The sequence below is a fragment of the Neomonachus schauinslandi genome, chromosome X (assembly GCF_002201575.2).
Source record: "Neomonachus schauinslandi chromosome X, ASM220157v2, whole genome shotgun sequence".
NCBI classification, from domain to species: Eukaryota; Metazoa; Chordata; class Mammalia; order Carnivora; family Phocidae; genus Neomonachus; species Neomonachus schauinslandi.
Window position 1 is genome coordinate 45,997,754 of NC_058419.1, and position 27,253 is coordinate 46,025,006.

At 46.8% G+C, this 27,253-nt stretch overlaps 2 protein-coding genes and 1 pseudogene across 9 annotated transcripts; 1 reads left to right on the forward strand and 2 right to left on the reverse strand.

Moving 5' to 3' along the window:
* Positions 1-5,599: 5,599 nt before the first annotated feature.
* On the reverse strand, positions 5,600-10,370 carry ARMCX3 (armadillo repeat containing X-linked 3). Of its 4 annotated transcripts, XM_021697066.1 has the most exons (6): positions 10,225-10,357; positions 10,072-10,121; positions 9,614-9,693; positions 9,261-9,321; positions 8,941-9,011; positions 5,600-8,663 (listed from the first exon to the last, which is right to left on the reverse strand). In XM_021697066.1, the coding sequence occupies exon 6, from the start codon at positions 8,515-8,517 to the stop codon at positions 7,378-7,380; it is 1,140 nt and encodes a 379-aa protein (XP_021552741.1). In that variant the 5' UTR covers positions 8,518-8,663; positions 8,941-9,011; positions 9,261-9,321; positions 9,614-9,693; positions 10,072-10,121; positions 10,225-10,357; the 3' UTR covers positions 5,600-7,377. The 4 variants fall into 4 exon arrangements, with proteins under 4 accessions (XP_021552741.1, XP_021552872.1, XP_021552808.1 ...); XM_021697197.1 differs by lacking the exon at positions 10,072-10,121 and having other exon boundaries at positions 9,614-9,721; positions 10,225-10,370; XM_021697133.1 differs by lacking the exon at positions 10,072-10,121.
* A 5,499-nt stretch (positions 10,371-15,869) lies between these two features.
* ARMCX6 (armadillo repeat containing X-linked 6) lies at positions 15,870-18,695 on the forward strand. Of its 5 annotated transcripts, none has more exons than XM_021696745.1 (4): positions 15,870-15,893; positions 16,046-16,290; positions 16,610-16,727; positions 17,037-18,695. In XM_021696745.1, exon 4 carries the CDS (start codon positions 17,183-17,185, stop codon positions 18,083-18,085), a length of 903 nt encoding a protein of 300 aa, XP_021552420.1. In that variant the 5' UTR covers positions 15,870-15,893; positions 16,046-16,290; positions 16,610-16,727; positions 17,037-17,182; the 3' UTR covers positions 18,086-18,695. The 5 variants fall into 5 exon arrangements, with proteins under 5 accessions (XP_021552420.1, XP_021552480.1, XP_021552636.1 ...); XM_021696805.1 differs by having other exon boundaries at positions 15,871-15,893; positions 16,200-16,290; XM_021696961.1 differs by having other exon boundaries at positions 15,871-15,893; positions 16,200-16,278.
* Positions 18,696-25,606: 6,911 nt separating this feature from the next.
* LOC110576027 lies at positions 25,607-27,253 on the reverse strand (annotated as a pseudogene).

Consider the following 27,253-nt stretch of genomic DNA (forward strand, 5'->3'; position numbering starts at 1 on the left):
TTACAAACAAATACTAACAATAAATGTAAAATCAAAATACTAACAAATTATAAAATATATAAACAAATAGAACCCAGAAGTTGGGCAAGAAAAAGCTGGACTGTGACCTAATATTGTCTCAATGTCAATGTCCCACTGATACTTATTTCATTTTTTATTATATTATTTCTTATTTTGTACTCAAGTGTGTTTTGTAAGTTTAAATCTCTATCTCTTCGGGTTTTTTTAATAAGAATATCGCTTTATCTTGTTAGTGTCCACTGAAATGTCTTAATTCATAGTGTTCAAGCGCTCTAGATCTAACAGTTCATTCCATGTTTCAAAAAGACCAGTGTCTTATCTTTGGTTCCCAGGCACATATAACAATATATAATAACTCTCCTGCTTGGGAGATTGAATTAGCTAGCAGATTTTCAAATTCTCAAATACACTGATTAGTTCATTCACTGTCATGTGTCCCGGGACAATGTTAAGATTGTTTTGAGTGAAGTGTTGTCATACTCACGACGTCATCTGCTAGATTGCTTTTAAAAATTGTGGCATTCTCATAGCCCAAAGTGTATTGTATTTATTCTTCTGGTGTTTTAAATGTCTTCATAATAGACTCATAGCACAATGAATTACTAATATCGCAACCCAATACTATTAATTTCATCTTTGATAAAGATGGTTCTGTGATAGAAGACTTCACCAACAGTCCTCAGTGTACCATACCTCAAAGATAGCAAAGAGCAATAATGTTTCCATTTACGAGAAGAATAACATTTTGTAAATAACCTATGACTAATAACGTATGAAAAGTTCTGCCAAAAAGTGGAGTAAAGTATGGTATATTCAATGTCTGGGGCTGGGAAAAAGAAGTAAAATTACTTTTCCACGTCATACCATTCACAAAAGTATATACCAGAAAGATTAAACACACACACACACACACACACACACATCCATTTTTAAAAGCTTGAAGAAAATATCAAAAATTATTTTAAAACCCCGGGGTGGGAAAAGTCTGCCTCAGCATGAGCCCAAACCTAGAAGCCCTAAAGGGAAAGGCTGAGTGATATGACTAGCTAAAAGTGTAGATCATCTACAGAGAAAGACAGCATGAACAAAGTTAAATGAGGAAAGAGGTGCACTGGAAAGATACACGTGATATATTGTAAGTGAAACAAAAGTTGCAAAGCGGAACAATGGACTGAATTCATTTTCTGATAAAAATGTGAATACATATATCATTTATGTTTGTATATGCGCAGAACACATTGGACTGGTAATAGTAGGTAACTGTAAACATGGGTGAGAAGGGGGGCAGTTTTGTATTTTGCTTTATATGTTTATCTGTTTTAATTTTTAATAGGCATGACTCATTTCTGTGGTTTAAGAAAACACAGTAAAGAAGATTAAAACTGAATTCATAGTCAAATGCCCAGCTGGAAGCATAATGTTGCCTGCCAATGCACAGCCTATACTATGGCCTTCTTCCCCAGACACTAATTTTTCCCCTTTCAACATTGAACAAATACATCTGTGACATCTATCAGCAATTTAAAAATAGTTGAAAAGCAATTCCAGGGTGTTACTGATATCTTAACTCTTCCCCGATTATAACCATATCCACCTAAACAAACATAATCATGTATGTGTAATATACATTTATAGACATTCACAAGTTGTGACATTCATAACATAAAGATTTAACCTTTATCTTGGAAGAAGATCAACCAGAATTTATTGAATTTTCATAGGTTACATGGTGCGATTTAATACTTCCAATTTTCGGCTGTAGATTACAAGGACCAGCTTAACAAGAGGCAAAGATTGATGATGTTAAATAGTAACTGATTATAAGGAATCACTGTCCAAGTCAGTTTGAATGGATTTCTGATTTATAAAATATTTTAAATGTTGTTGCTTTTATATGTTCTTGCCTAAATTCCGTTTTTCTAGTATCAAAAAGAGAATCCATTTAACTCATTTTAAATGATAAAAGAAAGTAAAAACTAAAAATTTTGTTTTATGAATCCATGTCATTATGTCTGGATTGTCATTACAGCTTATCAAAAGAAAGCCACAAAAATTAGTGTGAACACAGTTAAATCACATTTCAGTGAACAGAAGACTGAAATGGAAATGGAAAAAAAGAATTTAAAGAGGTGACAATTCATTTTGCTTGGGTTTCAGAAAAATTTAATAACAAATTTCATTACTCATCAACACATCAACAACAAAAATAATCCAGAAAAGGGAGAGACTAATCAACATGTAGGGAAGAATGCACTGCAAATACTAGTTTCCTCCTGCTGTAAAAGTATACATCTCTCAAACTCCGTATGAAAGCTAATTGATAATACATCTTTATAGTCATAAAACTGCCATGCACAGATATTCTGCCTCTGTCAAGGGGGTATCCAAACAGACAAACTTTTTATTTGTGTCCAGGGAGAAAAATGCTCTAACTATTGAATACAAGTATTTGATTTCAGCAACAAGTCAATCCCCAGAGCAGACATGGATGCACCAGGTTCTCCTTTGACAGCACCAACATCTAGCTAAGTCAGCTTGCCCCGATTCCCTGGGCACTAAATAAATAATCTTCTGATGATAATTTGGTTTCTGATATAGACTGATGTTAAGGAGAGAACGTTCTGAGCAGCAAACACTAAGAATCTGGTCTACTTGGAAATTATTTTTCAACAGAAATTATCACTTTTTTTTTTTCCAAAAAGAAATTCTGCCCCATTTGATAGTATGTTCTTTACTCTGCAAACTTAGAAATGCTCAGTAAACAGGGGACTCTGTGCCCAAACAAAGATCTTGTATTATTACACTTACCCTTTCAATGGTCAACAGGGCCAGAGAGTTACACTAAGCCCAATCTCAATGGTGGACTGAATTATATGTGCATGAACCTGTAAGGATAAACTTACCCCTCCGATAGGGCTTTCTGCTCTCCCCACCTCCCTTCTCCCTCCCCCCAGGCCTATCCACAAACACACACATTGTCCAAACCCTTAATACAAGGCCTTTGGGGGACCCAATGGACAAGATCAAGTGTGGCAGTACACCATTCTGAAATATAAATATCTGTTATCCTGCTTAAAACCACAGCTCAGGGCAGGGCAAACCAGGGGCCATTATCCTAGTTTTCTGTACCCTAGGATGGTAGCAAGATAGTTCTTGTTTAAAGGCAAGGAAGAGCCACAGTTCAAATAGAGAAACCAGAAAAAACCTTCAGCATGGGATGTGATGTAAATCAAATGTACAAAGATAACACTGAAAATAGTCATAATCATTCTTAGAAAAACCATTTTCAAGGGAACTTAGCAGAGAAATTAACCAAAAAAGAGGTATAAACACAAAATTTGCCTGAACCACAGCAATTTGCTAAACCCACACTTGGGATGTTTATTGAGACAAGGCAAGTAAAATACAAATTTAAAAAAAGAAAGCCAGTTTTCTGAGTCTTGAAATATTATGCTTTGGGTGACAATTTATAAGAGAACTATACTCCATTTTTGTAAAATTACCTTTGAACACATTTGACTGGGGTAGACCCACTTAAATTCCTAAAACCTTTAGATGAGAACAAAACCAAATATCCTGCCAGTTTCTAATTTCCTCGGTTTCCCGGGAGCTGCCATCATCTCTAAAGAGAGCACACTTGGTCCTCCCTGTCCCCGTGATCTGCCACAATCATGGCCACAATCCTAGAGCCATACCCTTCCCCAGATGACTGAGAGTGGCAACCTCCAATGTGAAAACATCAGGACATCAGCGAGTGACTTGGCCAGCCATGTGGCCTGCCTGGACCAGGCTGTCACACATCTGTCTCACACAGCACTTCCCAAAGTCCAGGCGATTTGGTTCCAAGTAACACCAGGCATGGGACATCCCAAGTACATGCGGTGCACCCTAGGGCTGTGCCACGCTAAGACTAGTTCCTTCTCGGTCTCTGTTCAACAAGACTTCCAGAAAATGTTTGGCACCCGGTCACACCCTGGGTCGCCACATTACCACAGCAATGACAATTATTACTCTGTATTAAATGCCCACTGGTGCGTGACCTGGTGGCATGGGGATTAAATGGTCACAGAAGCACAAAGAGGCTACAGCCAGTGATCCCCCAGCAGGAGGCAATCAAGACTGAAGTGGGAGGCAGAGAGAGGGGAAAAGAATGGCAAGGAAGGAAAGGAGGAGAAATCTGCTGAGAGCAGATGGAGGCTGGTCAGGCCTGTGCCCCGCCACATGGTGGCTTTTTATGACTTAACCTCATTTTTACCCACATTTAAAATGAGGCTAAGTAGGGGCGCCTGGGTGGCTCAGTCGTTAAGCGTCTGCCTTCGGCTCAGGTCATGATCCCAGGGTCCTGGGATTGAGCCCCGCATCGGGCTCCCTGCTCAGCCGGAAGCCTGCTTCTCCCTCTCCCATTCCCCCTGCTTGAATTCCCTCTCTCGCTGTGTCTCTCTCTGTCAAATAAATAAATAAAATCTTTAAAAAAAAAATGAGGTTAAGTAATCACTCAGCACCCCAAATTCAACATGGCTTGATGTGAATATTTTCTAAGGGTTTTTTTTTATTCATTTGAGAGAGAGAGAGAGAGGGTGTGTAGGAGCAGGGGGAGGGGCAGAGGGAGAGCAGACTCCCCGCTGAGCAGGGAGCCCAGCAAAGCAGGGGCTGGATTCCAGGACCCCAGGATCATGACCTAAGCAAATGCTTAACCGACTGAGCCACCCAGGTGCCCTGTGAATATTTTTTTAGGTGTTCAAGCTACACATCTGGGCTAGAAAACAAGTCTCATTGTCTCTATTTTCTGAAGTATCTCCAATGAATATTTTTTAGGAGAAAATTTAAAAAATTTTAAATCAGGCTCCAAAAATTTAGTTACAGTATCATCTAATTTTATGTAGAGAATATATAGAAATATGGATAGTAAAAGCGTCTGCAAGGGCTTACACTCAGTTTCAATTCTGCGCTTCTCTCCTCAGCTGCCACAGTTCCTTACACTGTTACACTCTGTACCTCCTCTCTGGGAATCACATCCACTCCCACGTCCTCAATTACCATTAATCCTCTGGTGGCTCCCAAATCTTTTTTTTTTTTCCCCCCTCTGAGTGCCAGCTGAATACATTGAAATGACAATAGGCTGTCTCCATCTGGGTATCACAAAGATTCCTCAAACTCAATTTATTTTAAGTGGATTAGCCTTCCCCTCCCAAATCTTTTTCTCCTACCTAATAACAGAGCAAGAAAAATGTTAACTGCCTTTTCCTGCTCCCACCAGTAAAACAAGTGTCAAATGAGTCTCCACTTGTACGTGATTCAATAGGCTCACCATATGCAACAACTTGAAGCCAACTAATCCCTGACCCTTTTATCTAATATAGACAACATTAAGGTAAGTATATGGAAGCCTGGGGCTGGAAGCAGAAGGCCACTGAACAGAGGATTTTACCCTTTCCTGATCTCACTAGGAATATGTTGTGGAGGCTGGTGAGATCATGTCTGAGGAAACACTGAGTCCTGGGAAATAAGAAAACCTTATTCCTCTGAGAAATTATTTTAACAGTTGTCTTGCAGGAATGACAACTCTACACACTAGTCACTTAATAAATGCTAACCTTTATTGTTGCTATTATTTATTAAATGACACTGACACATGGCAGAATGCCCCCAGCAAAATAAAAGTCAACCAAAAAAACAAAAACAAACAAACAAAAAACTATCAACCCTGCATTCTAGGGAATTAAGGGTGCTCATTTTTCCTAGCTAACTGCTCTGTGGCCAGAACATTCTAAGTATTTTGCATGTATTATTTAATTTAACCTTCATGACAAACCCCATCTTCATCACTCATCTAGCATTTCAGAGAGGCAACTTTAACCCATCTCATTTGTAATCTAAATTGTTTTCTACTCGGTACATGCTCCACCCACCTGCTTCATTCCCAACACTTCCTTTTTCAAAAATTTCCAAAAAACCAATATCCATTTTATATAAATAAGAACATGTGGATGAATAAAAAGTAAAAAGGTAAAGATCACTCATTATCCTTCCACTCAAATATACCAGTTACTGTTTAGATAACTATAATTCCATAGTAGTGTCTACCTTAAAATATGTTTTACTAATTCAAAAAAGAAATGGAACCATTCTACGAACACTGCTATCTAACCTACTTTTCTCATATAACAATGCAGAATGAATATCTTTTCCTGGCAATATGGATTTGAATCCACATAGCTAACATATATACCGTGTGAACGTTCCTCAATTTATTGAACCAATCCGGTGTGCTAGACACTTAGAGTTGCTTCTGATTCTTACTGTTTTGGACAGTACTGGGATGAATAGCCTTGTACATACAGTCTTTAGCCAATTATTCAATTATTTCCTTAGGACAAAGGGTTTACATACTTTAAGGCTTATATGTATTACCAAGTGGCCCTCCACATACCCGTACAAACTCAATGTAAACTCCTTCCTACCACCAGGGTTTGGTAGGATCCATTTTTCCACACCCTCATAGACACTGCACAGCTGGTGAGAGAGGCCTCTATATGAATTCCAATTATTCTTTCTAGTCAAAAATATTTAATGGCTCTTGGTGTTCAGTGGGATACTATTCAAACAGTTCTCCACGACGTGGCTTCGCTCAGCTTTCCAAATTTATTTACTTCCATTCCCCACACTCTCCACCCTAAGTAGACTAGTCTCCTCACTGTCATAGGAAAAGGGTTCCTACCTCCATGCCTTTCTCAGCCTAGTGCCCCCTCACTCCCGCTCTTGGAAAGCCTAAGGACCTACCCCATTCAGGAATCATTTTAGACGGTCCGCTTCTTCTAGGAATCTGTAGCTGACTATCATATCCCCCAGAAGCTTTTGCTTCCTCTATGCTCTGAGAGCACACTTTTGACAATGAGGATATGCTCCAGATATCCTGTTATCTTTTTGTTTGTATATTTCTTATCTCTCCAACTAGATTATAAAACCAAAGGACAAGGATGGTCTCTTTCTTTTTTCTTTTTTTTTTTTTTCAGCATTAACACACAACTTTATTGATGATACACAAAGTTAATGCAAATGACAGGAGGGAGCTTACTTATGACCAACCGGTTCACTGTCACGCAAAAGAAATAGTAAAAATATTTCAATCTAGGCAGCGAGATAAAAAGCAACAAACATGTTTTCAGAACAGGTAGTGATATCCATTCATCCAGCTTAGACCTGAAAACCGACTCAGATAAACATCAGCGTTGATGATACAATGATATTCATCACTCAAAATTGGCAGCTGAAAGGGTTCCTTTACCATATAAACAAGGTGGAGAAAAAGGAATAGTTTTACAATGTGTGTTGCTTCTAAACTACAAAATCAAGAAGTTATTCCTGGCTCTTTGGGAACATACGCTCGGCCAGTTTGGCCATGAATTTCCCAACCTTTACTTTCACCAAAAAATCATGGTGACTTTCTATCCCCAGAATCTTGTCAGCACACACTTGAAATTCTTTTAAAAAGAAAAACAGTGAACCTTCGCTGAATTGATTCTGAGTAGGTTCATTTTCTTCCCATTTAAAATTGTCATTTATGTTCTCAAATATGACCAGAAGTTTAAGAATAACCTCTTTGTTCTCCTTCTTATTAAAGAGGGAACCAAGCGAAGAGGGCACTTGGGCCCTGAGCAGTTCTCTAGCCATGGCTGGATTTTCAGCCAAATTCAAAAGGAGTTTCAAAACCTGAAATTTGGTTTCTTCGTTTCCCGCTGAAAATAGGCGAAAAAAGTCTGAAATGGAATTAGCAAGCATGTGCTGATATTCATTAGTAACAGTCATATTTGTAAGCAATCTTAGTCCAGCCAGCTGCACCGATGAGTTCAAGCGAGAAGTGATTGTGTCATCACACACTTGATTCATGTATATCTTAAGCCTGCGCTGATTTTCAGCATTCACACTCAAGTTATTCAGCACAATTAAAGCCTTTTCCTTAACTATAGGATCCCGAGTATTGAGAATCTTTGCTACAATTGGGAGGCCACCCAGATCACGAATAATATCTCTGTTAAATGCATAAGCAGCGTTGTTACCCAGAGCAATTAAAGCTGCTTCAAGAATATAAGGCTTTTCAGACATCTCAACCAAGCAAAGAACTTTCTGCAGCTCTTGCGGGGACAAAATAGTATCATCTGAATTGGGGGAAGCCCGTTTCTGAACAGCCCGGCGAGCCCGGGTCGCCCTGGCCCTTGCTCTGGCCCTTGCTCTGGTTCCAGCCTCAGTCCCAATCCGGGCCCAAGGTGGGTACCACACTATGCCCTTGTTCTCACTGTTGTCATCATCATCATCAGACCAGTCATTGTACCGGGCCCCAGGGCAGTCCCCAACATCATCCACATCCCCAGACCCACCCTCAGCCATTTTCTCCTTGTTCTGTTTTCTTCCCCGGGTCAGTCTATAGATGCAATAGCAGGCTCCAGCCCCAATCACCAGTCCCGCAGTCACCCAGCCTACTTTCCTGGCGTAGCCCATGCAATCGTCCCTGACAATAGCAGGGACCAAGGAACAGAGTATTCACTCAGGCTGGGAGAGGAGGGCTATGGGCCTGGGTGCAGGCCTGTGGAAGGTGATTGTCTTCAGCCACTTCAAGGCCACAGTAGCTGACACTGGAGGTGGACCTGGGGGTGGAGGAAGGAAATGGGGTTTGAGTTTCTCTTCTGTGTTGCCCCATGCAGAGAGTTGCACAGAAGGACAGGAGAGTCATAAATGAATAGTTGGTAGGAAATGTAGATTGTTAACAAACCCTCTATATCCTCCTCCTTTCACCCTCCCTCTACCCTCCCCAGCCCACCCTCTCCCCAAGCCTAGATAAACGCAATGGAGCCCTTAGTCTCTGCTGGGGCCTCAGCCACCCCAACCTCGGGTGTCCCCAGGGAGTGGCACTGTTGCACTAACCTCCTCCAGACAGGCAGTCTGTCCCTTTTTCCCTCCCCTGGAGGTGTGCCACGCCCAACAACCCTTGCAATCTGCAAGAGACCAGAGCCAGGGAGAACTGAGAACTTGATGGATTGACAGTTCACGTTTCCTGATTCACCATCCAGGCTGTCAGAGATTTTTCACCTCTATGCCATCCAAAACATGCATAAACCTGCCCCTTCCCTAACCCGAAACGGGAGGGATATTAGGGAAATAAGGTAGGATTGGGTGAGCTTGTCCAACTGTGGCTGATTTCCAGCCCCTCCCCCAATCCAGGCAGCCCCCACGCCTACACCGACCTCTACTGATCCGAGGAAACTTCCTCCCTCGCTTCAAGTGGTGCCACCTGCTACAGCAGACCTGCAGGATGACAGATCGAAAACATGGGGACTAAGTGCTGTTGAGAGAGGAGGATTATGAACAAACTCTCTGATAGGTTTTCCTTCTATCATTCTCCCCAACCCCCACCCCCTTCCCACCCCCCGCGACACACACACACACACACACACACACACACCCCGAACGCCATTTCACCACAGTCCCGAGAGTGCAAGAAACACACTCAGCCTCAGCCCTAACCTAGATTATTGCCATCTCTGGCTTCTCCCTACCCCCCACCACCGCCCCTCTTAGGGTCCCCAGATAGCCTTACCCTCAAATCGACCTTCACCGATTGGGGTTAATTTCCTTCCTCTTCTCTTGCCTGGCGTAGTGCCGCAACCTACGGAAAGACTGGCAACCCAGGAGAGGCTCGGACCCCCTAGACACAGAGCCATGGTCAGGAAGACACAGCCACAGTCAGAAAGACGGGAAACGGCCGCTACTGAGCGCTTGGTGGACGACCAGTCCCCAGAGCACGAAACTCTTTCCTAATTCAGAGGCCTGGTTGTCAAAGGTTTCCCACCCCTATTAACCCCCCTCAGGGTTCTGCCGACATCACATTGCACCTTCCCCCTCCCCAAATGTCCAGCCTTTCCCCGCCGGCGCCGTCCTGAAGGACTGGGGGGCCAACACCCAGGCCACAGCTCTCTTTCCGGATTACGGCCTCGGCTCCCAGCAGATTCCCAACACCCGTTCTCTGGGCTCCTCCCCAACCAGCCCCCTGCTCACCATTTCGCAGCATCGAAATGGGCTGCGGGCGGGACAGATGTCTTGGAAAGCTGGCGGCGAGGGGAAGAGACGGCGGAGGCGCCTCAGGACCCGCGACGGTCTCCGCCCTACGCCCTTGGCCCCCCCACCTTATGGAATCTCCCAGGCACTGACCTGCAAGAATCCGGGACAATTTCCTTCTTCTCCTTCTCCTTCCCTCTGCCGCAGGCCCGCTGGCCCTCAGGGCAGTGGGGAGCTGGTACTCAGACGGGAACAAGGACCAGAACAAGAAGGACTTCTGCACACGTCAGCTCTTGGTCACGTGAGAGCTACGTCATCCACCAACTCGGGTCCCTAATTTCCCCTCCCACCAGCAGTGCGGCAGAAGAGGGCCCGCCCCCCTCCATTCCCTCCCCCACACCAGGCCTGGTTACTCTTTCTTCTTTGCTAATCCCATCTCCCCGTAGTTGTGTTTGCCTTCCTCGGATTACCAGGAAGGGACAGCATCTTCCCCAGGGGCTACTGGCCACTTGTACTTTTTTGAAAAATTGCCTCTTCCTTCCCTAAGCTCCTGGGACAGCAACCTCTCCTTCAACCTCCCCTCCTCCCAGCTGTTAATGTCTACCATTTCCTCTGAAATCTAGTCCCAGATCTGGAACGAAAAAGCCATCAGAAAAGGAGACCTGGAGTGAGAGTGTGGTTTGTTTGTTTGTTTGTTTGTTTGTTTTACTTTCTTAATACTTTTTTTGTTCTTTTTGTCCTGCCCTCTCCTGCCCCCAGCCAGCATTCTTTTGTGAGAAAAAAAATTACTGTATAGCTATTCTCATTTGAGGGGGGGTGAAGAGTGGGAGTTGGGAGAGTGATGTTGGGTGATGGCCTCCAAAAGCCCCACATTTTCTCACTCGTGGGGAGTGTTACACACCTCACTCCAAACAATCTTAATGTCTTGAGGCCTAGCACGTAACACAACCCTGAATGAGCTCATTAGAGTGTCTGAGATTGCATAAATCTTCTGACTAGGCCAGTGTTCTCAACAGGAGGGCGGCAGACTTTCACTTGCATCGGTTAGCAAGGAAGAGGCATGGAGCCCTCAGAAGGCAGTAACACAGAAAAGGTTGAGTAGAAGTCAGGTACATAGTGGGTACCTGTCCAAAAAGGCATGCACACTGACAAAGTAAGAAGCATAAAAGAATATTACAAAAATACTTGGATACAAAGAGAGAATATCACCTTGAAATAAATATTAGAAAAACACTGAGACAAAGATAAAATTGGCTGAACTTGGCCTCTGGCTTCTAGTCATTAGTGTGGAGACATTTCACTGACTGGTTTGGTGAGCTCAATGATTCACCTGTCAGCAATGACTGAACCTTTTTTTTATATTGGGAAAAGTAATAAAAATAATGTCAGAACGTTGGGATCTACAGTGGGATAGTCCTTAATAGTTCAGATATAAGGCTATTATCTAAGTATAACTTGTACAATCCACAGACAATACGGGAGTAAATCAAGAGACTGGAGAGTTTGGGTATAGGCAGAACTCCAGAGAAGTTCTGTGTAACTTCGAGGAGGCAGTACTAGGATATGACTGAAATTTAGCAAACAGAAAACCAAATCAACTACATGATTCTGTGTTCAGAGAAAGATCATGTGCAACATGGGCCTTATTCAAGCATGGGAATGTGTGAAAAGAAGAGTCAGAGAACTAAGGGTTGGTAGTTTCCCACCCAAGCCCTGTCTGGGGAGAGGGAGTCCTGGCTAAGATGAATGGAACATTCAGCTTTTCTTGGCAGAGCCATCCCCATAATGTGTAAGAGTACTTCGAGCTTCCTTAACTGAAAGCCACTTCTTAAGGTGCCCAAACCAGTGCCCTTGCTCTGATTGCAGGCTCACCAAGTGCCCTTGCTCTGATTGCAGGCTCACCAAGCAACTTCTGAGGTTGTGGCTTCTTTTTTTTTTTAAGATTTTATTTTTTTATTTGACAGAGAGAGACACAGCGAGAGAAGGAACACAAGCAGGGGGAGTGGGAGAGGGAGAAGCAGGCTTCCCACAGAGCAGGGAGCCCGATGCGATGCGGGGCTCAATCCCAGGACCCTGGGATCAGACTTGAGCCGAAGGCAGACGCTTAACGACTGAGCCACCCAGGCGCCCCATGACGTTGTGGCTTCTTAAGTAGTAGCTTGCTTACAGAGAGAATGGACTGTTAAAACTGACAAAAACATTCAGTACCCTCTGACAGTTGTATTTCTCAGGGTAAATTATTCACTTGTCACTCCTATCGGTACTTAGCTTCCCTTTTGGCCCACTTAAAGGGGGTGGGGAATGCAGAGATGCATGGGTTCGTGTGTTCAGATCTAGATTTATATTCAAGTCTCTATGAATGGGGGTCTTTTCTTGATAGAGACCTCTGCTTTCAGATAAAGTCAGGGATTGATCATGCAACAATGAGGGCAAGACGCTGAACTATAAATACAACCCTAAGGAATCCTGTCAGGAAAGCCACGTCACTCTGGCTTAGAATATGATCCTGTGCATCACCATTTCTGAACTATACCTCTCTGATGTTTAGTGAATGTGAAAACCACAACTAAGACATTTTGTGGCACACAGGCCCCCAGCATCTCATTCATGACTGGACAATGGGTTAACATCCAAAGTCGTTAAAAGGCTCCAGCAAGGGGCGCCTGGGTGGCTCAGGTTGGTTGAACCTTTGGCTCAGGTCATGATCTCAGGATCCTGGGATCAAGCCCCGCGACCAGCTCTGTGCTAAGCGGGGAGTCTGCTTCTCCCTCTCCCTCTCTCTCTGTGCTCTCTCTCACTCTCAAATAAAAAAAAGAAAAGAAAAGGCTCCAGCAAATCAACTGTCTGAAACAATTTACATTTCTCTCTGGGAAAAGAAAGGAAGTGCATTTTACATTTTACATCCCCCCTCTTTCCCCCCAGCAAAAGGGTGGGCATTGTGCCCAAAAGAGACCAACTCAATACTCTCTTACTAAAATTTAAATCTAGAATGCAGATTTTAAAAAACAGCAGAACGATGGCATCCTGAAGAGACTGTGAATTCCTCCTACCTATCCCCCTCAGAGCTGATGCTGGTCTGCAACACTCCCTCATTGTTTCAGTTAAACCAGGTTTGGGTTCTGTTGCCTGCAACGAAACAAAATTAACTAATACACAACACAAAAACAAATAACACAATACAAAAAGTAATATAGCTTTTTAAAATAAAGATCTTCTCTCTATTTTTTTCTCACTCTCTATAATCCCATTAGTGTTAGCATCTGCTGATCCTTTTTTGTTTGGTGGCACTGTCTAAGACAACTATCACCTGGGACCACATACCAATTTGAGCCAAAAGGTTCCTTTCAGCAGTGGCTTCACATAGCCTTCTGCAGGCTCAGGAACTTTTAACAGGCTTGTCTGAGGAACTGCTTAAGGATTTTCCTTTTTTGCTTTTGAAACGGTATGTCAGGCAAATAGCATGCCCTTAAATAGTTGTTGATGGATGTATAATGGGGAGCAAAATAGATTTTAAATGCTAGCTTCTAGGTTCCCCGGTAGAAATTGTGGATCTAAATGACAAAGAAGTGAGAGAAATTGAAAGGGTTATCATTTCCATGGAGTATGGGACGTTTTAGAGAGGGAATGGATTCAAACGGGAAAGGTCTGACAGAGAAAAGTCTGACAGACTGGGAAAATGGTGGTCGGGGAGTTACACATTGGAATAACCGGAAAACATACCAAAGTGGGGGAGGGAGATCCTTTATACTAGTAAGGAGAGGGAAGAGTGGCGCTTTTGTCCTTGAGGCTTTGTTAAGCTTTACAAATTCCTTAGTTCTTTCTAATGTATACATTCAAAACAAACAAAAGCCACTTATATAATTACTTAGCAGCCAAAAATTGAATGATGGACAGTTAGATTTGTTAGTAAAGCTTCATAAATAGAATTCGCTTGTCTGGGAGAAGAAAGTAAAGGGAGACAGAAAGAACGGTAGAAGGAAATGATGCAGAACGAATGTGGTAAGCGTTTTTAAAGAAAAGGGGTGTGATACTTGTGAAGGAGTTTGGACTATAAACGTTTTGAGGAAGACAGAAAGTTGTGATGTGTTCTTGACTTCTGAATATTCTCCAGCAAGGCACTCTGGGCTCCCTGGCTCACCTCCTGAAAGGGCCTCCCCCACACAGGGGCCCCTCACAGGGGGAGCTTCCTGCTGGGGTGTCATATTTCAACGTTCTAAGAAAGAGGCTGCCTGAAGGGTCTATATTTAGAGTATGACTCCCTAGCAGGGACAGCTGAATGTCTGGGGACTAACTTCTGCATACTTTGTCCCTGAGTTCTGGGATTATTCTGAGGGGCTTGTATGGGTGGTGCAGTGAACTTGTAACAGAAGGCAGGGAGTGAAAAGGCCTCTTTCTCCTGGTGGTGACTGCTTGGCATCCTGTAAACTATGCTTTTCGTGAGGGAAAAATGACACCGATTTCAGGGGTGTTGCAGTGATTCACAGTCACCCACAGACCCTTACCACTGTCTCCACTGGAAGATGCTGAGCACTAGGGGCTGCTGGGGTAACAGACATATAGTACATGAACAACAGATCCCGGAGATATCTCACCAGTGTCATAATTAAATAAATATTTCATCTATTGAGTCTCATTTTCATCAGTGGGATAACAGGGACAACTCTAATTTATGGATTATTTCTGAGTTACACCATGAAACTTCAGAATAGAATTTAAATAAAGACTTTTGAACGAAAGACAGGCTAACCTGCGAAGTTACTGATTTCTAAAGTTCATCTGAACGGTAAGATTCAGCTGAATTTAGGGTCTGCATAAAGTCTATCCTTTGAAACCAGAGTGAAAGCCATCCAGCAATCTTCTATGAAGTTCTCAGCCGTCTGACACTTAATACTGTGAGTTAAGCCAGGAATAAGAAAGGGATAGTGATTCACTTATCGAAAATGGCCACAAGTAAAACACTGACCACCTCACTATAGATTCATTATATCCACCAATTTATAAATCATCTGAAAGCACACTGGTTTTGTTTGTAAGGATATGTTTTTAAATTTTAATATGCTGTTTGAAAGCTGCTATTTCCTGTGCAGTCAGTAGAAAACGTTTTCAACAGGGTACAAATTAATTCAAGCAAGTCAATGAGGCCTCTCTATTAACTAGAAAATTTTGTTTATTACATATATATATGTATATACACACACACATATGTACATAACTTGAATTCTTTTTTCTCCAAGTGAAATAGATTTATTATGTTTTCTGGTTACAGAATAATCTAGCTTGAGTCAATAAAAAAGGAAGGAAGAAATAGAACATAAATGTATGAAAAATATTAATAAAAACCTCACTACTTGAGCTTCCTTTTATGCCACCTCCCACCCCCAATTTTGGTGCAGAGGCTGGATGTGCAAAGGGGTAGAAATAAGGACTGGGGGGCAGGCGTTTCAGAGCCAAGTAAAGGATAAGAAATTTCCCCCCAGAAGAAGTATAAGGAAGGACAGACCCACGAGAAGATGCGGCCCCTTCGTATACTTAGGCAAATTCAAACACCAGAGAGCCACGGCCACTTCTGGCTTAATGGTATTGTTATAGAGGAAAAGAGTGACAGGGCCCAGTGCAAAGGGGGGAGGTACGGGGCAGGCTGGCGCCTGCCGCACTGCTTGTGGGAGTGGAAATTGGGGGCCAGAGCTCACCGGTGACGTGGTCGTCACGTGACCAAGAGCCGCCTAGAGCAGAAGTCCTGCTAGTCGCCTCCGTCTGGGTACCAGCCCCCCATTACTCCGCAGGCGTGTGAAGGAAGAAGGAAACTAGCCCCGGACCGTGAGGTCGGTAGGAGCCTGGGCTCTGCTTAGAGGCGGGTGGGGAGAGGAGAGGGCCAAGGGCGCCCCGGATCCAGGTTCGGGCTGATCCGGGCTGGGTTCCCTTCCCGCCTACTTTCTAAATACCACCGCCCCCCCCCTCCCTTGTGCCCATTTAGCGGAGAGAACCGGCGGACTTTGGGTGGGGGTGAGGCGAGTAAATGGCGGTTGACAGAGACTCCGAAGCAAGGTGCCACACTCAGGGTACTCGTGTCCCGAGTCCTGCTCCGTCCACCAAGCACTCCGTCCCCTCGGTTCCCTGCCTGTTTGCAGGTTTGTAGGGTCTATTGGCCCATAGGTCGCCTCAAAAGTCGTGCCGAGGGAAGGAGCAAACTGCCTTGGGACCGTGCAGGTCCGTGTGAAGGTGGGATGAGCCCTGGACCCTGGCTGCGGGTGGCGTTGGGGGTGGCGGAGGAGGAAGGGCTGGCATCTGCGCGGGCCGGGTCCGAGTCGCCCTCTCCTGGCCCCTTCTTTCTCCACACCCCCTCCCATTTCAGTGCAGGGAAAGGGGTGTGGCGGCCTTTGCTGGGGAAATGGCGGACGATAACGGGGGAGGAGGGGGGAGCCCGCGTTTGGAAAGTCGGGAAGGTGTGAGAAATACTTTAAAGTCAAAGGCTGAAAATGCAGAAAAGCGGGTATTAGGACCCGTGTTCTCAGTGCTGATCCATCCACCACACTTTCAGTTCTCCAAAGCCAGCTGTCTTTCCGACCTTCTGCCAGACTGTCCATCAATCTCCGTGGAAGGAGTACTGACAACAGAAGACGAGGGAAGAAGTAGAAATTTACCTGACGTTGGTAGAGGTTGGTGGGAGAGACCTGCCTGTGAATCTTTGGGGGAAGGGGTGGTAGTGGAGGAAACTACCTGAGTGTGTGCCTCTCCTTGTCACCCTCCTGGCTATGGTAGCACAGCCCCATCCTCTGCCCTTTTCTGTAGGGCCTGGAAGAGAAATGGTGGGTCCTGAGGGTAGATAGAGGGTGACAAAAAGGAACAAAGAAGTCGTTTCCTAATAATCCACCTCTCTCAACCAGAACTCAAACTCCACTCTATTTGTGTAGTGAGGCACAAACTCAGACACAGCACAGGACCCTAATACCATTTTGCACCCATAGATTCATCACAAGGGAGCTACAGGAGCCCGGGAGAGGCTGAAGAGGACTGCGCTCCACCATTACTCACCCTGGCCCTAAGAATCTTCCTCAGTCAGGTGGAACAAGGCCCTCTCCTGTCCTGTCCAAAGGCTGGCACGGACTTGAGCATGGGCCGGGCTCGGGAAGTGGGTTGGATGGCAGCAGGACTGATGATTGGGGCTGGTGCCTGCTACTGTGTTTACAAGCTAACCATAGGAAGAGATGACAGTGACAAGTTGGAGGAGGAGGAAGAGGAATGGGACGATGACCAGGAGCTGGATGAGGAAGAACCTGAGCTTTGGTTTGATTTCACAACTATGGCTCGGCCCTGGAGTGAGGATGGGGATTGGACTGAACCTGGGGCCCCTGGTGGCACTGAGGACAGGCCCTCAGGTGGGGGCAAGGCCAACCGAACACACCCAGTAAAACAGCGCCCATTCCCCTATGAACATAAAAATTCTTGGAGCACTCAAAGCTTTAGAAATTTCAGGTGTGTACTTGACCTCTCTAAGTGTCCTTTCATTCAGGGAAAAATGTGGTTTGCTCAGCCCAAGGATGCTGGTTTTTCATTTAGCCACGGTATCAATGGTCATTTGACCAGCCTCTCCGTTGTTGGAAGCACCATCCCCACTCCCGACCCCGCTACTAAGGAGAAGGCTTTCTGTGCTCTGGATAACTTGAATGCAAGGGTTGAAAACCAGGGCCAGATTAAGATGTCCATCAATGGAGTGTGTCGGGAGACTGTGTCACATTGCTGCATCTCATTTCTGCAGCAGGCCGGATTCAATTTGTTAATAAGCATGACAGTTATTAATCACATGCTTGCCGAGTCCGTTTCAGACTTGAAGTTCCCTTTGACATCCGAGGGAAGTGGATGTGCCGAGGTTCAGGTTTTGAAACTGTCCATGGGTTTGTCTGAAAAGCCAGTCTTGGCAGGGGAATCGCTGGGTGCCCAAACGCTGCTCTCATTCGTGTCCCTCTTGATCAGGAACGGAAACACACAGGCTCCCCCCGACACCCTGGCCTCTTAGATGGCCGCCTGGAGCGGAGCGGAACCGAACGGGACGGAATCCACCCAAAAGCCTGCTGGTGAACACACCCCCGTGTTCTCATTCAAAGGGTCTGCAGTGGGTGCTGTTGAAGAGCCAGCCTTAGCCAGTCACCGCATCACGGGGTGCAAGTTACACTTGCTACATGGAGGACCACACTCTTCTGGGCCAGGCAGGGGTCCCCCCAGAGCTCGGAGTAACTTCTTGGTTTTGCAGTCCGCAGGCCGTGTGCGCTGGCGGTTACTCCCTTGCGGCCTTCCTCCTGCGGCAAAGGGATCCTTTCAGCCGCCAGCCGTGGCTACGGAACATCCTGTAAGAGCATGGCGAGGGAGGCCTTGCCCGTGGCGGTCTCCCTGTCCAAGCCGGGCCGCTTTGTGGAGACCAGACACGTGTCGGGGCTCGTGCTGAAAACGCATCTGTTGCCGCTTAGGTCGAATTCTTTCCCATTTACTCCTTCTTCTGTGCGAGCTGATGGATGGTGAACCTGTGCGTCCACGAAGGACACGCCCCTTGTCTGTGCTGTACTGACTTAACCTCATCCACCCAGGCCTACGTTTGTATGTATCATCAATAAAGTTGTGCGCTTTGATTGGCGAAAACGAGACGTGGAACTGGTCCTTGAGTTTACAGTCTGCATGCGGAGGAAGACAGAAGTAGGCGACCAACGCTGACTCCCTGGGGCCTATGCTCCCTGACAGGGGCGCGCTTCTGGGCGCTCACAGGAGGCGGGGGCAGAGGTGGGCGGGAGTGCTGAGGATCGGCCTGGAGAAGGGGCTGGGGGCCAGGGGCGGAAGCCAGGGAGCAGAGGTGGGGCTGGTGGAATCAGGACTGCAGGACACAGCACCCGGGAAGCCGGCGGCCCAGTGCCTGGCACCTGGAGCAGGGAAATCCCTCGAGGAAGGGCTTTCTCCTGGACTGCTAGCCTGGGCAGGAAGGGCAGTATCCTTGGGGTCTGTCTACGCATCCCCGGGGACCACCTGGCAACCCATCGCCGGGCAGTCAGTGCCCAGGTCTAGCAACGATGGCTGCCGCTCGCTGCGTGGCCCCTTGGTGTCCTTCTCTCTCTCTCTCTCTCTCTCTCCTGCGAAGCGGCTGTTAAACCCACTTCCGGGCCCACTCCCTTCCTTGGGACCCCAAGCCCCAGTTGCTGGCAGAGGGAGAAGGGTTGGCCCCCGCTTCCTTCGGGGGAACCTCCTTTCGGCCCTCTCCCCGGTCCCTTCGGGGACCTCCGAGAAGGGGCCCGTGGAGCCCTGCGTGAACTCCCGGTCAGGGTGGTAGGGCAGACGCTGGGGTGCCTGGCAGGGCTGTGGCCAGTCCATCGGGAGAGACGTCTCCGTCACCCCCATGCAAGCTCCTGGCCCCCCTGGGAGGAAAGGAGGAGCCCAGCCCTGTGCACGGAACAACTCCGTGGAGCTGGACGACTCAGGCAGCCTCCCCGCTGAGCGCTGCCAGAGCCCTCCCAGCAGCCCGTGGCCCCTGCGTCACCAAAGCCAGCTTCCCTGAGGGGTTTTGACGTGTCAAGCGATGGTCCTCTTCCCCTAAGCCCTGGCCCACAGCACAGGCCACAAGAAGCTTCCCTTGGGCAGGGCTGCCTCTGTGCCTGGTGCCCTCTCCTGGTCTCCCTGGGCTGCTGCTCCGGGCCACGGTGCCCTGGGCATCCGCACTCTGCCTTCTGCATGCTCTCCTCCACACACACCATAGTCGTATTTGTTCCTCCCTCCTCCCGGGCTTTGGGGGGCAGGGGGATTACAACTCTTCAGCTTGTACCCCACCCCGCACCCTTCGGGCTGACTAGCAGGTACGGGTGCGGGCCGGGTCCCAGGACCATCTCTGGGGAACCTTCCAACCCGCAACGGGGACACCGCCTCTCCCCAGGCACTGGCACCTTGGATGGCCAGCATGTGACTTGTGGTTGCTGTGACAACACACCCCCAGCAGGGCTCTCTCTCTCGCTCGCTCGCTCTCTCTCTCTCTCTCACACACACACACACACACACACACACACAGCACCTCCCCCCGCCCCCCCCCCGGGGGGGCTTCCTCTGCTGGCTGCAGGGCCCTGTCATGTTTCCTAAGAGTTGCTAATGTGACCAGCCCTTTCTCCCAAGCCAGCCTCAGGGGGACTGGGCAGTGTTTCCCAAGCAGGGGTGCCCTGCAGACAGCTCCCACACCCACTTGTCCCAGTGGAGCCTGTTTGGCCAGTGCTGTCTTCAGCGACACCCCTTCATGCTCGGCCTCCTGAAGCACAGCACAAAGGCAGAAGATCTCCTTCCTCCTGGCTCGGGGTCCCAAATTAACAGGCACCTCCCCACTCCTCTGCGCTCTGCCGAATCCCCATTCGAGTGCTGCCACAGGCAGTTGTCCCCCCTCTCCGAGGCAAGCCCTTGGCCCTTTGGGGCCACAGCTGACTTCTAACACAGGGAGGGCCTGGAGACTGTCTGCTCATCTCCTGAGCAACTGTCTGTCACAGGGAAGCCCGTTGGCGTCCAAGGGTCTCCAGGGCGGGCCCCGGGCCCAAGGCAAGAGCCTCCGGTGCCTCTGCTGGCACTGCCCTCCCCCAAACACTCCCCCCGTGTCGGGTAGCTCAGGCCCCTGGTCTGCCCTTTATGCCTTGGTGGCTTGCTGGGCCAGGCAGGAGCCCTAGGGGCGGGGGAGGGGGTTCGGGAGCATGCCTGCCAGTCAGGGCCCGATGGAGACATTCAGAGGCTGTCAGCCCCAGGAAGACCGTGGTGCACCCCGCCCCCACACACACACCTAATCCAGAATGAAACGGCGTGGGGCCACCAACACTGAACGTGCCCACCTGCCTGCTACAGTGAACAGATTCTTTCTGGGCTTCCCCATGGTAAAGGCTCGACAAGGGCATCAAAGCTGCAGCTGGTCACACTCCGTGGGGAAGTGCCCCGCCTTGACGGGGCCCGCCCCAGCCTAGCCTGCCTCTTGGGTAAATCTGGGGGCCCGTCCCCGCGGACTGCCTTCCAGCTCCACAAAAGGCCCGGTCTTGCTTCTTACGCATCTCCTGAGCACGTCCACTTTGGGTGCCTGTAGCTACCGGCTGCACACCAACTCCCAGTGCCCTCCCCAGCTTGCCACCTCTCCTGGGGGTCTTGGGATTTGCGCTCCCCCCTCCCCGCCCCCATGAAGGGCACACACAGGAGGTTGCAGACACCCGGCTTCCCGGCCCATACAGCCAGTCTCAGACTCTGCCTCCTCACCGGGACCCCACGCGCTGGTCTCAAAGCCGTTTCCACCACCAACCCCTCACTTTGAAGTGCCACCCACAGACAGGCACGGCCCTCACCAGGTCAATCTCTCAGCTGCCACAGCGCCATTCCTCTTCGAGTTTGACCACTGTGGCCAGGGCTGGCCCCAGGCTCCCTTCGGCACCCCCCCCCCAGTTGGTCTAAGATGCAGATGGGCGCCTCACCACAGTCCAGCACAGTCCCGCAGAGGGTTGGCCAATCCCTTGTCTGCTACACGTGCCCCAGGCGTCACCTCACACTCTGTCACTTGCTTCCTCTCTTTGCTCAGGGCCTCCAGTTCCCCCTGAGGGCAGGCTCCTTCTCCCTTAGTGCCTCTTGTTTCCATGTGTGGCTCAGGCTGCCCTCCCTCATGCCCCGATTACAGAGAGTCTCCCGTATGGTTTCCTAATTCCTTCACACCTTTCCCCTGAAAGGGTCGTCTCACAGATCTCCTTGGAGTTTACCTTTGTGCAAGGTGGGAGGGGTGACCCAACTTCACTTCTTCCCCCAGTGGGTAACAGGTAACCCAGCACCACTTCTTTTTTTTTTTTTTTGGAGTTTTTAATTTTATTATGTTAGTCACCATACAATACATCATTAGTTTTTGATGTAGTGATCCACGATCCATTGTTTTCGTATAACACCCAGTGCTCCATGCAGTACGTGCCCTCCTTAATACCCATCACTGGGCTAACCAATCCCCCCTCGCCCCTCCCCTCTAGAACCCTGTTTTTTTCTCAGGTCCATTGTCTCTGATGGTTCATCTCTCCCTCCAATTCCCCGCTCCCATTTTCCCCTTCCTTCTCCTAATGTCCTCCATGTTATTCCTTATGTTCCACAAATAAGTGAAACCATATGATAATTGACTTTCTCTGCTTGACTTATTTCGCTTAGCAGAATCTCCTCCAGTCCCATTCATGTTGATGTAAAAGTTGGGTATTCATCTTTTCTGATGGCTGAGTAATATTCCATTGTCTATATGGACCACATCTTCTTTATCCATTCATCTGTTGAAGGGCATCTCGGCTCTTTCCACAGTTTGGCTATTGCGGACATTGCTGCTATGAACATTGGGGTGCATATGGCCCTTCTTTTCACTACATCTGTGTCTTTGGGGTAAATACCCAGGAGTGCAATTGCTGGATCATAGGGTAGCTCTATTTTTAAATTTTTGAGGCACCTCCACACTGTTTTCCAAAGTGGCTATACCAACTTGCATTCCCACCAACAGTGTAAGAGGGTTCCCCTTTCTCCACAACCTCTCCAACATTTGTTGTTTCTTTCCCTGTCCATTTTGGCCATTCTAACTGGTATAAGGTGGTATCTCAGTGTGGTTTTGATTTGGATTTCCCTGATGGCTAATGATGATGAACATTTTTTCATGTGTCTGTTAGCCATTTGTATGTCTTCTTCAGAGAAGTGTCTGTTCATCTCTTCTGCCCACTTTTTGATTTGATTATTTGTTTTTTGGATGTTGAGTTTGAGAAGTTCTTTATAGATTTTGGATACCAGCCCTTTATCTATAGGGTCATTTGCAAATATCTTCTCCCATTCTGTGGGTCGCCTCTTTGTTTTGTTGACTGTTTCCTTTGCTGTGCAGAAGCTTTTTATCTTGATGAAGTCCCAAAAGTTCATTTTTGCTTTTGTTTCACTAGCTTTTGGAGATGTATCTTGAAAGAAGTTGCTGTGGCCGATGTCAAAGAGGTTACTGCCTATGTTCTCCTCTAGGATTTTGATGGATTCCTGTCTCACATTGAGGTCTTTCATCCACTTTGAGTTTATCTTTGTGCATGGTGTTAGAGAATGGTCGAGTTTCATTCTTCTGCATGTGGCTGTCCAGTTTTCCCAGCACCATTTACTGAAGAGACTGTCTTTTTTCCATTGCATGTTTTTTCCTGCTTTGTCAAAGATTATTTGACCATAGAGTTGGGGGTCCATATCTGAGTTCTCTATTCTGTTCCATTGGTCTGTATGTCTGTTTTTGTGCCAGTACCATGCTGTCTTGGTGATCACTGCTTTGTAATATAGCTTGGAATCGGGCAATGTGATGCCCCCAGCTTTGTTTTTCTTTTTCAACATTTCCTTGGCGATTCGGGGTCTTTTCTGATTCCATACAAATTTTAGGATTGTTTGTTCCAGCACTTTGAAAAATGTCATTGGAATTTTGATCGGGATGGCATTGAAGGTATAGATTGCTCTGGGTAGCATAGACATTTTAACAATGTTTATTCTTCTGATCCCTGAGCATGGAATATTTTTCCATCTTTTTGTGTCTTCTTCAATTTCTTTCATGAGTGTTTTGTAGTTCCTAGAGTATAGATCCTTTACCTCTTTGGTTAGGTTTATTCCGAGGTATCTTATGGTTTTTGGTGCTATTGTAACTGGAATCGTTTCTTTAATTTCTCTTTCTACAGTTGCGTTATTAGTGTATAAGAAAGCAACTGATTTCTGTGCATTGATTTTGTATCCTGCCACATTACTGAATTGCTGCATGAGTTCTAGTAATTTGGGGGTGGAGTCTTTTGGGTTTTCCACATAAAGTATCATGTCGTCTGCAAAAAGAGAGAGTTTGACTTCTTCTTTGCCAATTTGAATACCTTTTATTTCTTTTTGTTGTCTGATTGCTGTTGCTAGGATTTCTAGTACTATGTTGAACAACAATGGTGAGAGTGGGCACCCTTGACGTGTTCCTGATCTTAAGGGAAAGACTCTCAGCTTTTCCTCATTGAGGATGATATTCGCTGTGGGTTTTTCATAGATGGATTTTATGAGCTTGAGGAATGTTCCCTCTATCCCTATACTCTGGAGAGTTTTAATCAGGAAAGGATGTTGTATTTTGTCAAATGCTTTTTCTGCATCAATTGAGAGGACCATATGGTTCTTCTCCCTCCTCTTATTAATGTGTTCTATCACACTGATTGATTTGCGAATGTTGAACCACCCTTGCATCCCGGGGATAAATCCCACTTGGTCATGGTGGCTAGCACCACTTCTCACTCCAGTCTCCTGCTGCAGTGTGGTGCATCTGGGAGCCTCATGCACCCAGCCGGGCATCCCCTCTGCGGCTCCCTGGTGTCAAGTCTCCCCGGGGCACACCTTTCTCCCAGGAACCTCTAACTGACTCGGGGACCCTCAGCTCACTGGGGGGGCCCTATGGCAGGCGGTGTGTGTGTTAGCAGGGAGGTGGGTGTTGGTGCTTGTGAGCAGGCCTCTGCCCCAGGTTCCTTCTCAGGACATATTCTGGCCCAGAGGAAACTTAGGAATGCCGTCCCCTGGCTTACTTTAACAACATGGGAAAGCGGGGACCGGTTTCTCCCCTCACCATAGTAAGTTGATTCGTGTGAGAGTAGAGCAAGTTCATGTTCTATGTATAGACTTGCTGCGCTTGGCACATGGTAGTCATTAGCCGCACTTGAAATATGGCTGTTGGCACATGTTGAACTCACGTGCTGCAATGGTTTCCCTCAGCCCTTTCCTTGATTTTTTCCTTTTTTTTGGTGTGGTATTTTCAATCAATCTGGAATATAAGTTTTCTGTTTTTGTCAATGTTTTCTATTGAACTTTTGTGTTTTCATTTATTTAGGACAGTCTTCACATCCCACGTTTACTAGAATACTTTTGCCTGTATTTCCTCTAATATAAGTACAGTTTTTTAAGAATTAGCTCCCTCTGTAACCGACTAGTGGTGTGTATGTGTAATGTGTGTGTGTTTGTGTACCTTTGCTTTGAGGTAGACTTTGTATCTTAATTTTCTCTAAAGGTACAATTAGTTATACTAATGCCATTTACTACAGAATCCAATTTTTCCCCATAATTAGGGTCCCAGTTTCCATGTCTAGAACATGAACATAGATTTACATGTATTGTCTCATTTTGTGGATCCAACATGCATGTAATCTTCAGTCGCTGAGCCTTTGATTCTACTTATCAGTAATTTACAGTTAGCTTAATGTGAGAAAATGACAAACACAGACTGATACATAAGCCATAGTAATAAATCCCACCCAATACCATTTACTTTTTTTCCCAAAATCTTAGCTCAACTCTCTCTTGTAAAAAATAAATTTCAGAACAAGCATTTAATTCACTTTAATGAGGAAAATAAAGAATATTTTATCATTTTGGAGCAATGAACGTCCAACTATGGCTGAAAGGTACACCCTGAGAATTAAACGATTTTAATGAACCCATTGAGGTTTATTAAAACTGTGTTAAGCTAACATCAGGAAGGGACACAAGATACAGGCGCAAATGTCCCTGTTCATTTTGCAGTGCAATTGTCCCAGGATGCTGTGTTATAAACATTCTCACTGTCTTCAATGCTTGGAGCACCTGTGGAATTTGGGATTGCCCACCACAGTTCCCACAGAAGATAGACTGGTAGTGAAGACGTGCATCTGGTGTGCACAAATATCTCTAATGTTAAAGCAAGATAGCTCATGACCCTTCCCTGGTGGGTCCTCACTGCGCTGGTCCACATCAGTGTGTTTCAGCTTCTGGAAAACTTGTTGGAGATAATGTGGAGACACCCATCCAGTCACCAAGATGCCGCAGATGATGCACGTGCTGGTAATTAGCTTCCCGGCCAAGGTGACCAAGTGGGTGTCCCCATAGCCCACAGTAGTCGAGCTGATGGTGGCCCACCACCAGCAGATGGGGATGCTGGTGAGGCTGGGCATGTGGTCATCTTTCTCCACAGAGTAGATAAGCACAGAAAAGATGGAAATGCCCACAAACAGAAAGAGAAGCAGCAGCCCAACCTCATGGTAGCTGTGTCTCAGTGTGGCACCTAGAGACCAAAGTCCTATGTAGTGTCAGGCAAGCTTGTGAATTTGGAAGATCCTCATAAGCTTGAGGATCTCAACCGCCCTGCCCGTGTTCTCAATGTCCTTATTCTCTTCCTCCTTGGTGTCTACAGCCAAAGTGGCATAGAAGGGAATAATGAAGGCAAGGGCAATTATGTTCAGAGCATTCTTCCAGAATTTCTTTTGACAGGGAGCAGCGCCCAACAGGCTGGCAAAGTCGCAGGTGAACCAAGTGCTGCACGCAGTCTCCAAGCCTTCCAGCATGGCGTCATCCACTTTTCCGTCCTCCTTCTGGAACTCTGATATACTGTGGACACACACGGCCACAACGGAGGCCAGCGTCATGCTCACGGAGGAGATGGCAATGAACTTGGGGGACAGACAGGCAGTAGGCTGGGTTTTCCATTCGAATCCAGATCTTCTTCAGGAAGTGACCAAATCACCCCTTGTCAAACTTCTCCAGCTGCTTCTCAGAGAAAACTCTTCAGAGGAGGAACTGGTATTCATGCCATTGCTCTCCTGGTCCCAGTCCTCCTCCGTGGTTTTCTTCCTTGCGTTCCTGGTAACACTTACTGCAGCAGAAACTGATGAAGAGCTCCTCAAGGCCCCCCTACTCCATCTCCTGGCAGAACAAAAACACACACAGTTCCTCCAATGACATTGCAGCTTTCCCGTGTAATAAAAATGCAAAACACATCTGAATAAGGAGGTGTTCCGATCAAAATAGTACACTCTTTATTGGCCTCATTGTGGTAATCGCCCAGCTCCAGAATGGCCTCTTCTGAGTGGCAGGTGAGCAGCTTTCTGAGTCTGGTGTGAGGAAACTGCACAAGGGTGCTTTGGTCAACGCACTGCTTAACCCCCCCCCCTTTAAAATTGACAAGTTCCTCCTCTTGTCCAGGGCAATGGAAAAAACTCACCCAACACCGCGGTGGATAGAGGAGGCAGGGAACTGGACGGGAAGGGAGATGAGGAAGTTCACACTGCACCCTTGTGGTGTAGATGTCACACTCTCTGCCTTCATTCTGTCCAGTGGAATGTCCATCATCATCCAAGAAGCTCCACCCTTCTTCCCTCATGGAATGTGTGGTGCACGTAGGCAT